A 15,620-nucleotide genomic window follows, 5' to 3' on the forward strand; every position below is an offset into this window, starting at 1 on the left:
GAAGCAAACTGCATTTTGCCTGAGCAATATGTGAGATTATGGTAGGAGTCTCAATCAATGGTATATCTAATAAGATGTCCTAATTCAGAACCTTACTGTAAATGGGGTCAAATACTCACAGGTGGGATAATGATGAAAGATCATTAAAAGCACCTTCAGGAATAACAGAGATGTCATTTCCATGTAAAGACCTAAACGAGAAAGAAATACGGAAACAGGGTTAGAAATTACTCCTTCTCTTGATCCAGGAATGCAAAAGAGAGCATTTAAAGATGAACATTCATTATGTACCACAGAATAACGCTTGTATGGATACTTCTTTGTAAACAGGAGCCTTTATCATAGGCCTGATAATGTCCTAAAATGAAGCTAGGCATCGCTACCGAGATGAATTCAGTTTATTTCAAAAACCAAAGCTAACTGCCTCCCTGACAAACAAACATTTTTGTTGTTCAGTGAACAATTCCTTGGTATTTTATTTTTAAACCAAGAAAAATTCAATTGATTTTCCTAACATAACTTGCACTCTCCATTATTAAGAGATTCTGCATGTAGTTGAACTTCAATGCATTTTTTGTGAGGGTGTGTAGATTTTTTCTATTGTTTATAAACTTACTCTTTTTTTCTCATTCCAACATTAATCTTATCTACTTATCTAATGTTATCTTAATCTACTCCTGCATTTATGTTTTGATTCTCAATTAGTCCACCAGCCCATCTAAATAGTCACATATGCCAACTATGCTTAGTTTTTGGAGATCTGCCCGGATGAACTAAGCTACTACCTTTTGTAAGCAGCTACAATGGCAATGGAAAATTAATACACATTTCCCCAGATTTTGCCATTTGTGTTACAAGAGTATATGGGATAAAACCAAATGGGAAATTACACCCCGGAGTCACAACAGGGTTGAGCTTAATTGCAAACTGTGCACTGCCCAGAGTCCCTCTGTCAAAAGTAAATAAATAAACTAAATAATTTACACAGAAAAGCAAGGAAAAGAATATTACTTACAGCAATCTAAGTGATCTCAAGCCATCAAAAGTCCGTGTTGGAATACATCTGAGCCGATTGTAACTGAGAATTCTGAAAGTACACAAAATGTTGATTTCTAAATAACATAATGCAATAAGGAGTTACATAGAATGACATAGAATGCTAGGCCGGAAGGGACCTTGGAAGTCATCTAGTCCAACCCCTTGCTCAAGACAGGAGACCTTTTACCATCCCAGGCAAATGGTTGCCCAATCCTTTCTTCAAAACCTCCAGCGAGGTTTTCAAGAACCTCCAATCCAGAACACCAGCGCGCGGGGGGGGGGGGGGGGAGTTGTTCCATTGATTAATTGTTCTTGCTCTCAGGAAACTTCTCCTTAGTTCCAGATTGGATGGCTCTTTAATGAACTTCCCTCAGGTGCTTTGTAAATAAGTCCCCCCCCTTCTTCTCTGTGAGAGCCACTCAAGACAGCTATGATGCTACTCCCAATTCTTCTCTTCATTACGCTAAGCATACTTAGTTCCCTTAACCATGGTTTAACCTCCAGACCCCATATTACCTTTGTTGTTCGGCTCTGCACTATTTCTAGGCTCTTAGCATCTTTTTTGTATTGTGGCAACCAAAACTGGACAGAGTACTCCAAGTGTGGCATCCCTAATGCGGTATAGACCGATACAATCACTTTTCGTGATCTTGATTCTCTCCCTCTGTTGATGCGGACCCAGATTGTTGGGGGCAATTAAGCTGACTTTGTAATAATGCCGCTTGGGGTGTGTGTGTGAAAGCCCTAATAAGCAGGCATATACATAGAATGAAGGCTACTGCTAAGCTTGTAAGCCGCCCTGAGTCTTCGGAGAAGAGCGGGATATAAATGTAATAAAAATAAATAAATAAATAAATAAATGCAGCCCAGGACTGCGTTGGCTTTTTAGTAGCTGCAGCACACGGCTGGCTCCTATTCAAGTGTCCACTAGGACACCTAGATCTCTCTCATCATTACTACTGTTGAGCCAGGGACCACCCATTCTATACGTGTGCATTTGATTTTTTTTTCTGCCTGTGTGCAGGATCTTACTTTTCTCATCACTGAGCTGCATCTTGTTGATAGGACCCAATACTCAATTCAATCAGAATAGACTGGAAGGGACCTTGGAGGTCTTCCAGTCCAGCCCCCTGCTCAAGCAGGAGACCCTATACCATTTCAGACCAATGGTTGTCCAGTCTCTTCTTTAAAACCTCCACTGATGGAGCAACCACAACTTCTGGAGGCAGGTTGTTCCACTGGTTAATTGTCCTCACTGTTAGGAAGTTTCTCCTTAATTCCAGGTTGCTTCTCTCCTTGATGAGTTTCCATCCGTTGCTTCTTCTCTTGCTTTCTAGTGCTTTGGAAAATAGTTTGAGCCCCTCATTTTTGTAGGAGCCCTTCAAATATTGGAATATTGCTATCATGTCCCCCCTACTCCTTCTTTTCTCTAGACTGGCCATAGAGATGCTCAAATCTGTCAAAATCCTTCCGAAACTAAGTGCTAAGTGAGGTTTAAATAGCCCGTTCCCTTACAGATCGTTCTTCTACAACTTCTTTTCTCTCTCATTTGTAATTATAACACAGTAAAATCCAAGTAGTAAATTAGTAAAGCTTATTGCTTTATTGAAAGAATACACACTTACAAAGTGAGCAGCTGAGTCATGTTGCTGAAACTCTGGTTTGAGAGAGTACTGATTCTGTTGTTGCTTAAATCTCTGCAAAAACAACACAACACATTCAGAAATTTTCTCTGTTATAACACAGATGTTAAAAAAATGAATTGTAACGTTGTTACTGATAAATACAATTTGTTAGCATATTATTTTAAATGGCATTTGGTTTATCATATCATCTGTAGCAGAAGACCCAGTAAGTTTTTGATGCACAATTATATACAAGAACATTCAAACTGAACAAGAACACCAATAGAACAAAAAGAATTGGACCTTTTATATTAAAAATATATGTTTTTTTGAATACAACATTGTCTCTATATATTTAAATAAATTCCTGAATGTTTCTTTGTGTTAAAGATATGCATTAAATCAAAAGAGCCATCACCCTCTTTTAACGAATGCATATGTTCATCTTATTTTTGTAAAAAAACATAAACATAAGTCAATACTTTATCCATACATACTGCAATGTGATTTATCTCTTGTTAAGGCATATTGGCCCTTGCCTTTTTCAATGCAAGCACAGCTATCATGTTGAAACAAACACAGCTGATTTTTTAAATCTATTGGGTTTTTAAAAAAATAAGTTTTAATAATCCTTTGATTTTTCGATACACCATCTATTGCTGAAAAATCCTACACCGAAGCAACTAAACCCATTTCTCTTCATACCAACTGAGCTGAATATCCTTTAGTTCATTTACGCTCTCCCTCTCCCTCACCGACGGCAAGCAGGTATCTCATCTCCCTTTTTTGGAGTTACCAGAGATTCTGCCTTTGCATTTCCAAAAAAACCCTCAGACATCACGATCAGGCTGAAAAGCGGGGCCTGTCCCAAAATATAGCATAAACTGAAAAGATCAGAAATGACATCAGCGCAGAGAAATAAATGCTTTGGAAATTACTTACATCAGAGTTAAGTGCTTGTAGTTGGATAATTCTTTGGGAACAAGAGTAAACTGGTTTCCATCTAAATAACTACAAAAAATAGATAGATAAATGATAGATAGATAGATAGATAGATAGATAGATAGATAGATAGATAGATAGATAGATAGATAGATAGATAGATAGACAGACAGACAGACAGACAGACAGACAGACAGACAGACAGACCTTAATTGTCATTTTTTTACTGTGGGCACAAAGGCACACATTAAAAATGAAATTTAGTTGCTTGCTCCCAAAGTGTATACATATACGACACACAATTAAACATATTATATACAACATATGTGTATATATATATATATATATAGATAGATAGATAGATAGATAGATAGATAGATAGATAGATAGATAGATAGATAGATATAGATATAGATATAGATATAGATATAGATGATATAGATATAGATATAGATATACAGATATATAGATATATAGATATATATAGGCTGTTGCGTTGTATTACTTAGATGAAACCATTAATAGTTCATTTCACCACTCTCTAATATTCAGGGGTGCAGCCAGCTGGAGACCCACAATCAGCCGTGTGTAGAAAACAGGGGCGAGAGGAAAGTTTAACCTCTATTTTGCAAGCAATGTTACTCTCATGTATTCTGTATTAGACTCTACACCACCCCAAAATCTGATATGGCGCCAATAACCATCGAATCATTAATACACGTAGCTCCACCTTGCTTGGCAGGGCACAGCTATTTTGTACAGATCGCCCTTGACTTACAACCACAATGGAGTCCAAAATTTCTGTTGCTAAGTGAGACAGCTGTTGAATGAATTTTGCCCCATTTTCTTGCCACAGTTTCTAAGTGAATCGCTGCAGCTGTTAAGTTAGTAACACGGTTGTTAAGTGAATCCAGCTTGCCCACTGACTTTGCTGTTCAGGGGATCACATGACCTTGGGACACTGCAACCGTCGTGAGTCAGTTGCCAAGCTTCCAAGTTTTGATCCAGTAACTATGGGAGTGCTGCAACGGTCGTAAGTGTGAAAAATGGTCATCAGTCACTTTTTTTCAGTGATGTAACTTTGAACGGTCAGTAAATGAGCTGTCGTAACTCAAGGACTACCTGTACTTAAGTTGGTTACCTTGAAGGAAAACCTTCTTTCACCTCCTCTTCCCCACAGTTCCTCTTTAACTTACGGACACAGTGGAAACCCCCCCAATAAACTCACACCCCCATGAATTTAGCAAGTCTCTCTTTAAAATCATTGGAACTAGCATCATCATTTAGCAGTGATTAATTTCATAGCTTAATTAGACACTCTGTGAAGGAAAACCTCCATCCATCTGCTTGGCGTCTTCTCCCAATTAACCTAATTCAACGATGCCAAAGTCTTGCTTTGAGAAAGGGAGAAAAAACTCTTTAAGTCCAATTTTCTCCATGTCATGCTTAATTCTATACACCTTGTGAATAGAATAGAGCTGGAAGGGACCTTGGAGGTCTTCTAGTCCAGCCCCCCCGCTTAAGCAGGAGAACCTATACCATCACAGACAGATGACTGTCTAGCCTCTTCTTAAAAATCTCCAGTGATGGAGCGCCCACAATTTCTGGAGGCAATTTCTGTTTCACTGGTTAATTGTCCTCACTGTCAGGAAGTTTCTCCTTAATTCCAGGTTGCTTCTCTCCTGGATTAGTTTCCATCCATTGTTTCTTGTCCTTCCCTCTGGTGCTTTGGTGAACAACCTGTCCCCCTCTGCCTTGGGGCAGCCCCTCAAATATTGGAATACTGCTATCACGTCTCCCCTGTTCCTTCTTTCTTTAGACTAGCCAAACCCGAGTCCCGCAGCCATTCTTCGTACGTTTCAGTCTCCAGGCCTTGGATCATCTTAGTTGCTCTTCTCTGAATTTTTTCCCAAACTCTCAACATCTTTTTTGTGATACGGTGACCAAAATTGGCTGCCGTATTCCAAGTGTGGTCTTAATAGGGTTTTATAAAGTGATTATATCTCCACTCGGTTCCTTTTTTTCAGAAGATAAAAGGGTCCCAAAACTTATATTCCATTTGTTGAAAGGAAGTTATTCAAGATACTACCGGTAATCATGTTAGTTGCCCTATTCTACACTATGACACACTTTTTCAAACATGTCGACCAGACCATATTCCAAACATGTAAAATATTACAATAACGGTAGATGGAAACTTATTATTCTGATTTGGAAAATACGTTAAACCATCTATTTTAAGCCCTAGAATAAGCCTAATGTTTAAAAATAAAATTTCCCAATCTTTCCTCCACGTTAAGAAAAAAAAATCCCCCAAAATGCTGAAGTCACTTTTTTCATCATCAAAACACCCTGGCGATTAAAAGTGAATGATTATCTATCTTTAGATAAGTCCCTGAAAAACCACAGTTCATAAAGAATATAACAGTATTTGTGACTTCCATAAATGTTTGTGAACCCATAAAGTCATTTATCTGCTCAAGACACGCACACAAAACAAGCCTTTAAAAAAAGGAAAAAAAGGGGGTGCTGCTTACAGTTCGGTAACCTCTTTCGGGATGCCTTTAGGCAGAGTTTTCAGCCCTTTGTTACTGCAACGAACTACAGCATCCAGACATGCACATTCGGCTGGACAGCGAGACAAGGGGAAGCAGCTGCTCTCGTCATTCCCTAATCGAAATATATATATATAAAAATAGGAGTTAGAGAGATGGTACGAGGGGCAGCCGATAAACTTAAAAAATAATAAAATTAAATTTAAAAAATAGTAAAAAATAATAAAATAAATATAATAAAACAAAACAAAACAAAGTAAAATAATAAATAATAAAATAAATATACTATAATATAACGTAATGTAAAATAAAATAAAATAACCAGCATTCAACTAGGGTGGACTTCTTATGTTTATTAACGGTGTGAATTATAGATTCGTCATCTGTTATTTTTTATTTCTACACTTTTTTGGTTTGATGGTTGCTAGTTTGATCCTCCTTTTCTTCTTCTTCATTTTGTATTTTAACTTTGGAAATAAAATAAAAGAAGGATGAAAACAAAATGATCTTTCTTCGGCTAAGGGCCCCCATTTCAGAGGGGGAGACGCCTACTAGCCTGTTCCACTTCAAAGGCGTTTTGAGGCCGATTGTATCTTCAAGGACACGTTCCATTTACACCTTTCATTGTGTGTGCGATTGTCTCTTAGGAAGCGAAAGGTTGCAACACTTCTGTTGCGAGTGTCACTGGAGAAACACCACTGCATAAACATTGTAAGCATAATAATCATTCTGTGTTATTACTGTATAATAGCTCAATCTCTTAAAAAAATACACAGCAGAAGGAAAAGGGGATTAAAAGAAAAAAAAAACACCAAAGAGAGTAGAAGAAAAAAAATTTTTTTCTCTTCTGTTTGTTGAATAGCTTGCATTTCCCATTTCTATATGACAAATTGCTCGTGTTCCTTTTTCAAATCAGGACATCGTGCAGTATAGCAACAGAAGGGTGAGATCTGAAGAAAAATAAATCTATTTGTAGCTAATTATTCTACAGAAAAGGAAGCCGTGTTGCTTTCAACATTTTGGCTACAAATGTCATTGTACTGCTCCACTTCTAGGATGAATGTCATAGACAAATCCACATATAAACACCAACACAAGATTGTTGCATTTTCTTATCCTTGAAGGCCAGAAAAAACTACATTAGTGGGGAAAAATATTTATAGTAGAAAATGATAAGAAACAATAGAAATCTCTCTGAAGTCCTAATTAAGTCTCTCAATGTGTCTCTTAAACACATAGATGTTTAAAAAGATGCTGTCCGCAGTTTTGTGTGTTGGACGTTTAACCAGAATTTCTTTTATCTACTAATAGGCCTTAAATGAAATTCAACTCACATTGTAGCTCACAGTACGTCACGATTATGGATAATTTTAAAGGCTCAACCAACTATCTCTCAAAAATGTGGGGCCATCCCATCTGTCTACATTAGTTCAATTCTAGTTCACCTACTGGAAGAGAACTTGCCCCTGATCCTATAAAGGAAAACCCTCAATTCCTTTCTTGAGATCAATGGATCAACTTGGATGGGTGATGGTCCACCTGGATGAAATTCTTCATGTACTCCAAATGAGACCTCACTCATGTTAGTTCCTTTTTGCACAGTTAATACTGAAAGGGAGGAGAAAATATATTGAATGGTTCAACTGCCCTTGGTGTCATCTACCAGAGCATGGAAATTGGCTTCATTACATAATGCAAAGCTTGTAGAAACACCCCTAATGCTTGCCCCAATTGCCTACATCGCAATAGGCAATTATGGACCCTTTATGACCTGTGGACTTCAACTCCCAGAATTCCTGAGCCAGCACAGCTGGCTCAGGAATTCTGGGAATTGAAGTCCACAAATCATAAAGGACCATAGTTGCCTACTTCTAGTCTACATCATGAAGGCAACACAGAGGGCAATATTTTGCATAAAGGCCAGGGCTAGATGAATTTCTTTACAACCATTAGTAGCTACTTAAGGGCTGTGACAAAAGACAGTTAGAACCACCATGATCCAGGTATCACGCCAACCAAAAAATTCACAGTAATGCTTAGTGGTTTTTCTTTTGTATCCAAAGATCTCAAAACGGCTGCATGAAGACAGACTCAGCTGAGCGATCCTAGGTTCCTTGGAGGAACGTTGCATTACCTGAGGAAATCAGAGTAGACTGCTTACGGTCTTCTTAATTAATCTGGATGTGAACCAAGTTAGACCTGATTCAAGTCTTGGAGTCTCCTGACACACAGATCCATTTTACGCTCTCCTTTCTTATTTCAGAAAGATCCCCAATGTACATTCTCATGTCTCCCTCTGAATTTAATGGGTTTGTGCGCCATGAACCGAGAATCGAGCTGCAGCTGCAGCGTAACGTATTGCAAAACAATCTTATGTTTATTCGTGATCTAATTTTCCCAGGAAGAAGCCAATTAGTAGACACTGGAAAAGTGCCAATTGTTCGGCCTACAGATCCTGTTACTGCCTTAGCTCAACTGATGAGAAGCGAAATGTCTTCAAAGAAAAAAAAAGAAAGAAAGTGCAGTTGCTTCGTGACAAAGCATATTTGGACTAACTATAATTAGTAGACTGAGAATCTCCATAGACCAGGGGTCTTCAAACTTGGCCCTTTCATGACTTGTGGACTTCAACTCCCAGAATTCCTCAGCCAGGCACACGTGGCTGGCTGAGGAATTCTGGGAGCTGAAGTCCACAAGTCATCAAAGGGCCAAGTTTGAAGACCCCTGCCATAGTCATTTCCGGAAAGGCAACTGGACTTCCTTGGCTTTTTTCCTTGAAAACGTTTTGCTTCTCAGCCAAGAAGCTTCTTCAGTTCTGAAGAATGAGAAGCGAAACGTTTGCAAGTAAGTCCAGTTGCCTTTTGGAAAAGCACTTTGGGGACAAACGTGAGCTGGAGGATGGAGAATCTCCACAGGCTTTCACGGAAGTTACTAGAGAGGAGTAGTAGCTCATTGGAGGAGACAGCAGGTGGCAGAACTGCTCACAGATTTTGAAAGACTCTGTAGTAATGGAAAGAGCGGTGATGGCCGGATTTGATGCCGAGCACAGGCATGGCCTTTCTTACCGTCTTCGCAGGTGAAGTCCTGAATGGCCACGTCCTGTATAGGAATCTCCTTGAGGAAGTACGGTTTCTGGCACCGGGGGTTGCCGGTCACAATCCGTTTCTTCCGCAACCACTCTCCCAACCATGCTAAGTGGCAGTTGCAGTTGAAGGGGTTGGCTAAGAGGTTTCTGAAAAGGGCAACACAGCCGCACACACAGTGAAGTTGCAAAGGAAGGAAACAATTAAGACATCCGCAACAGTTGAAGTTCTTTCATTTTCTTTCAGGTCCTTTGTTTATTTTTGGTAAGAGACATAAAAATTATTGCTTTGCTTCTTTGTCCTTGATCCAATTTGGAAAGTTTTCTATCTATCCTATAAAATTCTGAGTTGCAAACTTACTACAAAAACCAGAAAACCTGGGTTGAGGCCTTCTCATTAAGCACACAAAACACCTTCAAATTATAGTCAAAACAACTGTGTCTACCCCAATTCCCGCTTCTATCCAAACCTCAGGATAGCCAGATTCGACTTGGAGCTTAGAAATCCTGAAACTCTTATTTAGAAATAATTTAAAGATGTCACAGATCTGACTTGCTGTCAGACTATCTACACCCGATAATATAGTAATTTAATGTAGAGATGAAGGCTGATTGCCTTGTATTATTAAGCTTAACCTGACAATTGCTCTTTCATTAATTTGTCTCCTCAAGATTTCCATCTTTTATTTACTCCAGAGAATGGGTTTCCCATCTAAACCGACAGACAAGTTGATTACATGTCGCTTATAAAATGAATTTCCCCCCGTAAGCCTCAGGATTTTTAGTATGTCCACATTTCAGAAAAGGCCTTTGACAATTTCATTATTTATAAACATGCCATCTTAAATAGGCACAAATTAGTCATCAGGTATAGCTTGTCACATTTCAGGTGGAAAGAGAATTAAATATGTTAGCAATTATGTGTCTCAGGAATTCCTACCCCGAAAGCTTTCATTTTTAAATATAGCACATTTTCCTCTCCTTCTCTTTCCATTAATTTGGCTTTTATTCCACTAAAAATAAAACAATTTTAAGACTAGGTGGTTCTGGGAAAGGACATTACAATTATTATTATTATTATTATTATTATTATTATTATTATTATTATTATTATTATTATTATTATTATTATTATTATTTGGAAGGGACCTTGGAGGTCATCTAGTCCAACCCCCTGCTCAGGCAGGAAACCCTATACCATTTCAGGCAAATGGCTGTCCAGTCTCTTCTTAAAAACTTCCAGTGTTGGAGCATTCACAACTTCTGGAGGCAGGTTGTTTCACTGGTTAATTGTTCTAACGGTCAGGAAGTTTCTCCTTAGTTTCAGGTTGCTTCTCTCCTTGAATAGTTTCCATCCGTTGCTTCTTGTCCTGCTTTCAGGTGCTTTGGAGAGTAGCTTGACTCCCTCTTCTTTGTGGCAGCCCCTGAGATATTGGAACACTGCTATCATGTCACCCCTCACTCTTCTCTTCGTTAAACTAGACATACCCAATTCCAGCAACCGTTCCCTATATGTTTTAGCTTCCAGTCCCCCAATCATCTTTGTTGCTCTTCTCTGTACCCTTTCTAGAGTCTCAACATCTTTTTTACATCGTGGTGACCAAAACTGGATGCAGTATTCCAGGTGTGGCCTTACCAAGGCATTGTAAAGTGGTATTAGTACTTCACGTGATTTTGATTCTATCCCTCTGTTAATGCAGCCTAGCACTGTGTTGGCTTTTTTGGCAGCTGCAGCACACTGCTGGCTCATACTGAAATGATTGTCTACTAGGACTCTGAGATCCCTCTCACAGTTACTACTATTGAGCAAGGTACCACCTATACTATACCTGTGCATTTGATTTTTCCTGCCTAAATGTAGAACCTTACTTTTTTCACCATTGAATTTCATTTTGTTAGATAGTACCCAGTGTTCGTGTCTGTCCAGATCCTCCTGTATTTTAAGCCTGTCTTCTGGAGTATTGGCTATTCCTGCCAGTTTGGTGTCATCTGCAAATTTGATGAGTTCCCCATCTATCCCCTCATCCAAATCACTGATGAAGATGTTGAAGAGCACTGGGCCCAGAACAGAGCCCTGGGGCACCCCACTACACATTTCCTTCCAGGTAGATGCAGTTCCATTGAGGACCACATGATGAGTACGGCCTGTCAGCCAGCTACAAATCCATCTGGTGGTGATGCTATCTAACCCACATTTTTCTATCTTATTAGGTTGTGATCTACTTTATCAAATGCCTTACTGAAGTCCAAGTAAATTATATCTACAGCATTCCTCTGGTCCACTAATTTTGTCACTTGGTCAAAGAATGCAATAAGATTTGTCTGGCATGATCTGTTTTTGACAAACCCATGTTGACTTTTAGTGATGACTTTGTTTGCATCAAGGTGTTTGCTGATTTGTTGTTTGATTATCTTTTCCAGAATCTTCCCAGGTATTGAGGTCAGGCTGATAGGTCTGTAGTTTCCTGGATCTATTTTTCCCCTTTTTTGAATATGGGAACTATATCAGGTCTCTCCCAGTCCTCTGGTAGTTCCCCAGTGCTCCAGGATCTTTGAAAAATATAGTTCAGTGGTTCTGAGATCACGTCTGCCAGTTCCTTGAGAACTTTGGGGTGTAATCCATCTGGTCCTGGTGATTTGAACTCATCTAGGCTGGACAGGTGCTCACTTACCATTTTCTTGCCTATCTTAACTTGCGTTTCTATTCTGTTTTTTATGGCACTGGTTTTGGTAGGTTGGACTGGTTTTTTTCCGTTTGTGTAAAGTCAGATGCAAAAAAACGAGTTAAATAGTTCTGCTATCTCCCTGTTGCTTGTCACCTTCTTGCACTTTCCTCCACTAATGGACCAATCATTTCCTTAATTTTTTTCTTGTTTTTTAGAGCCTTGGTGGAGCAGTGGGCTGATGCCTCCTTAAGTAACACCAGCTGCCTGCAATTAGTGCAGGTTCGCATCCCACCAGGCTCAAGGTTGACTCAGCCTTCCATCCTTCCCAGGTAGGTAAAATGAGGACCCAGATTGTTGGGGGCAATTAAGCTGACTTTGTAATAATGTCGCTTGGGGTGTGTGTGAAAGCCCTAACAAGCAGGCATATACATAGAATGAAGGCTACTGCTAAGCTTGTAAGCCGCCCTGAGTCTTCGGAGAAGGGCGGGATATAAATGTAATAAAAATAAAATAAAAATAAAAAAATATGTTGAAAGAAGCTTTTTTTGTTATTTTTGACTTTGGTCTCAAGCCTTAGTTCATTTTGAGCCTTAGCTTTCCTCACTTCATCTTTGCAGGCACCGGCTGTTTGCTGATATTCTTAGTTATGTACCCCTCTTTCCACTTCTTATACTTGTCCTTTTTAACTTTCAATTTATCAGAGAGTTCTTTATGCAGCCATGCTGGTTTCTTTTGAGAGCTGTTATTTTTCTTCTTTGTTGGTATTGTGCTAGACTGGGCCTTTATTATCTCACTTTTCAAAATTTCCCAAGCTTCTTGAGTTGTTTTCCCCTTTAGGATTCTCATCCATGGAATTTTTCCCAAGGTCTCTCTTAAGTTTATTGAAATTAGCTCCTTTAAAGTCCAAGACTCTAGTTTGGCTGTGTTCTATTGCTTGTGCATCCAGAATGTTGAATTCCAATATTGCATGATCACTTCCCCCCAAGGTTCCTGTGGCTTTGACACTTTCTATCATTTCATCTCTGTTAGTGAGAATTAAATCCAATATGGCTAATCCCCTAGTTCCCTTCTCTACTTTTTGGGAGAGAAAGTTGTCTGCTAGGTTTGTCAGTAATCTGTTTGATCTTCCACTTGGTGCAGAGTTTGTCTCTCAGTTGATATCAGGATAATTAAAGTCCCCCATTACTATTGTGATGTGCTTCCTACATACCTTAGTTAGCTGACTAGCAAAAAGTTCATCTATTTCCTCTGCTTGGTTGGGCGGCCTATAGTATACACCTATGGCAATGTCATTTTCCCCCCTTTTTATATTGACCCAAATGCATTCAAGTTTACAGTTTTCATCACTGTTGTGCTCTATTTCTGTAGAGATAAAGTTATTTCTTATATAGAGAGCAACTCCACCTCCTCTTTTGTTTAGTCTGTTTCTTTTAAATAGTTTAAATCCCTCTAGCTGTGTGTTCCATTTGTGGGTTTCGTCCCACCATGTTTCCTTAATGGCAACAATATCATATCCGCCCTCATTTACCTGAATTTCTAGTTCACCCTGCTTACTGTTCATACTCATATTCATGTAGAATGCAGTATTTTTTTTAGCTGGGAGTAAGTTTGACTCAACGGTTTAGAACTGTAGAGGCGCGGTTAATAAATATGCTTAAACAGCAATAAAGATGATGAAAGGTTCATCGGACATACTGATAACAAATTACAAAACGAGCACCAATATGCACAAAGTTAGATGAATGATGCTGTTTACAAAAAAAACTACACTGAAATCATCCACCATTTTATCAGAATGTCCGAGGAACCGTCACTTACTGGCTCAGTCTCTGTTAAGACAAACCAACTTACAGCGTGGAGAGAGAATGAAGGGTATCGAAGGCGCCGGGAGCTACAGTGGTTATCTGGTTATCGTACAAGGAGAGTAGCCGGACAGAACCTAGTCCTGTGAAGCTGTCATTGCTCACGCAGTTGATCCGGTTGCTTCTGAGCATCCTGAGGAAAAGAAAATGGGAACAAATTGTTTATTTCACCCGCTCATTATTATTCCTTAGATGTTGCTAATGCACAAAACAGAATCGTAGAACATCCCGTAACATCCCGTTTCTACTTTGGGCCATACCAATATGGTCGTTCGGTCGATGTGTGTGTGTGCGTATGTGTGTTAGGTGCTGGTAGGTTTTTCAGAAATGGATCCTCTGAACCACAAACGGCCCATGGTGCTTGGGATGTGGTCCAGACCCAACTGGATGGATGCTTCTGGATCACCACAAACGGCTTTGGGTTCAGAGAAAAACCACTGCAATGGCCCAATCAGTGTGGCTCGGTCAAGGGACGGAGGTTTTGCATTTCCTTACAAACAATATAGTGCATTGTGTTTTCCATAATGAATGGAGTAGGAAATATGGAGAAAGGAGAGGGAAGAATTAGGAAGAAGAAAAAATACAACGAGGGAAAAAAGACATGGAGTCGTCTTAAAAACAATGAAAGAGGACGGAGGTAAGGAAAACCCCTCGCCCACTTCAACAGGGGAATTGTGACTGTGATACAAAATTTAGTTCAAAATATCATTTTGAACTAAAATGATATTTCCCAAAATGATCAGAAATAAGGAGAAAACAAACATAAAAGTATTAGTGTTTACTATCAGCAGAGCTGCCAAAGAATGAAAGCTGAAATACAACACAAAAAAATTCATTCTTTCTTCTTTGTTGCTTTCATGCTGTTTGCCAAGTCTTTAAATTAGTCTGCTCAAATCCCAAAAGATGGCGAAGTTAAAAAAGAAAATGGGAGAGACAAGAAAGACCATGTTTAAGTGTAAAGCCCCAGAGGTGCTTTTTCAAAGGGCAACTGGACTTTCTTTGTTTTTCCTTGAAGAAGTTTTGCTCCTCACCCAAGAAGCTTCTTCAGTTCTGACTGAATGGTGGAGAATGAAAGGATTTATGATTTTCTCCACCATTCAGTCAGAGCTGAAGAAAAGCTTCTTGGATGAGAAGAGAAACATCTTCAAGGAAAAACAAAGGAATTCCAGTCAGAACTGAAGAAGCTTCTTGAATGGGAATCGAAACGTCTTCAAGGAAAAATGAAGAAAGTCCAGTTGTCTTCTGGAAAAGCAGCTTCGGGACAACCATGACCTGGATGACGGAGAATCTCCACAGACATTTAAATGCAAAGAGAAAGGAGGAAAAGATTTCAGACTTACAAAGTCTTCAGACTTTCCAGGCCTTTCCACATTTTGTGTCGTACATTTTCCAGCCTGTTACTGGTTAGCAAAAGTTCACTGACGCCAGCGGCTCCTTCGAATACGCCTTCTTCAATATCTGTGATCTTGTTATTGCTTAGATTTCTATTGCATATTCAGAGTGAAGAAATTACAAAGAAATGGCCTTTGGATAATAAATCATTTCTAGAACTGAGTTCTTTTTTTTAAAAAAAACCCACATTGATTTCAAGAGAGCAATAAGTAGGACTTAGCATTCACATCAACCAGAGACAGTGATTCCAGAAAAGGGGAAGGAAAAAATATTTCTAAAATACTATCGTAATCTAATGACAAGAATCATTTCAAGTACTTTGAAAATATTAGTTAAATACTGGCATCTCAAAAGTATTTGACTTACATTAAATCCCATTTTCTGCATGCTTGAAGCTACGCTAAGTTTTTATCATTGTAAAATAACGCCAACTAATAAACGTTGCCTTTTAACACAAT

General features: G+C 39.0%; 1 protein-coding gene across 2 annotated transcripts in view; it reads right to left on the reverse strand.

Annotated features, from left to right (window-relative positions):
• SLIT2 (slit guidance ligand 2) overlaps positions 1–15,620 on the reverse strand; it is a 180,909-nt gene that overhangs the window by 27,069 nt on the left and 138,220 nt on the right. For both annotated transcript variants that reach the window (XM_081332747.1, XM_081332746.1), the window contains 8 exons: positions 15,111–15,254; positions 13,760–13,903; positions 9,226–9,392; positions 6,143–6,275; positions 3,606–3,674; positions 2,664–2,735; positions 1,016–1,087; positions 120–191 (listed from right to left, as the gene is read on the reverse strand). In XM_081332747.1, coding sequence (XP_081188873.1) covers positions 120–191; positions 1,016–1,087; positions 2,664–2,735; positions 3,606–3,674; positions 6,143–6,275; positions 9,226–9,392; positions 13,760–13,903; positions 15,111–15,254 — 873 coding nt within the window. The remainder of the gene's footprint in view (positions 1–119; positions 192–1,015; positions 1,088–2,663; positions 2,736–3,605; positions 3,675–6,142; positions 6,276–9,225; positions 9,393–13,759; positions 13,904–15,110; positions 15,255–15,620) is intronic.

Source organism: Vipera berus, assembly GCF_964194415.1.
Source record: "Vipera berus genome assembly, chromosome: 7".
Taxonomy (NCBI): Eukaryota; Metazoa; Chordata; class Lepidosauria; order Squamata; family Viperidae; genus Vipera; species Vipera berus.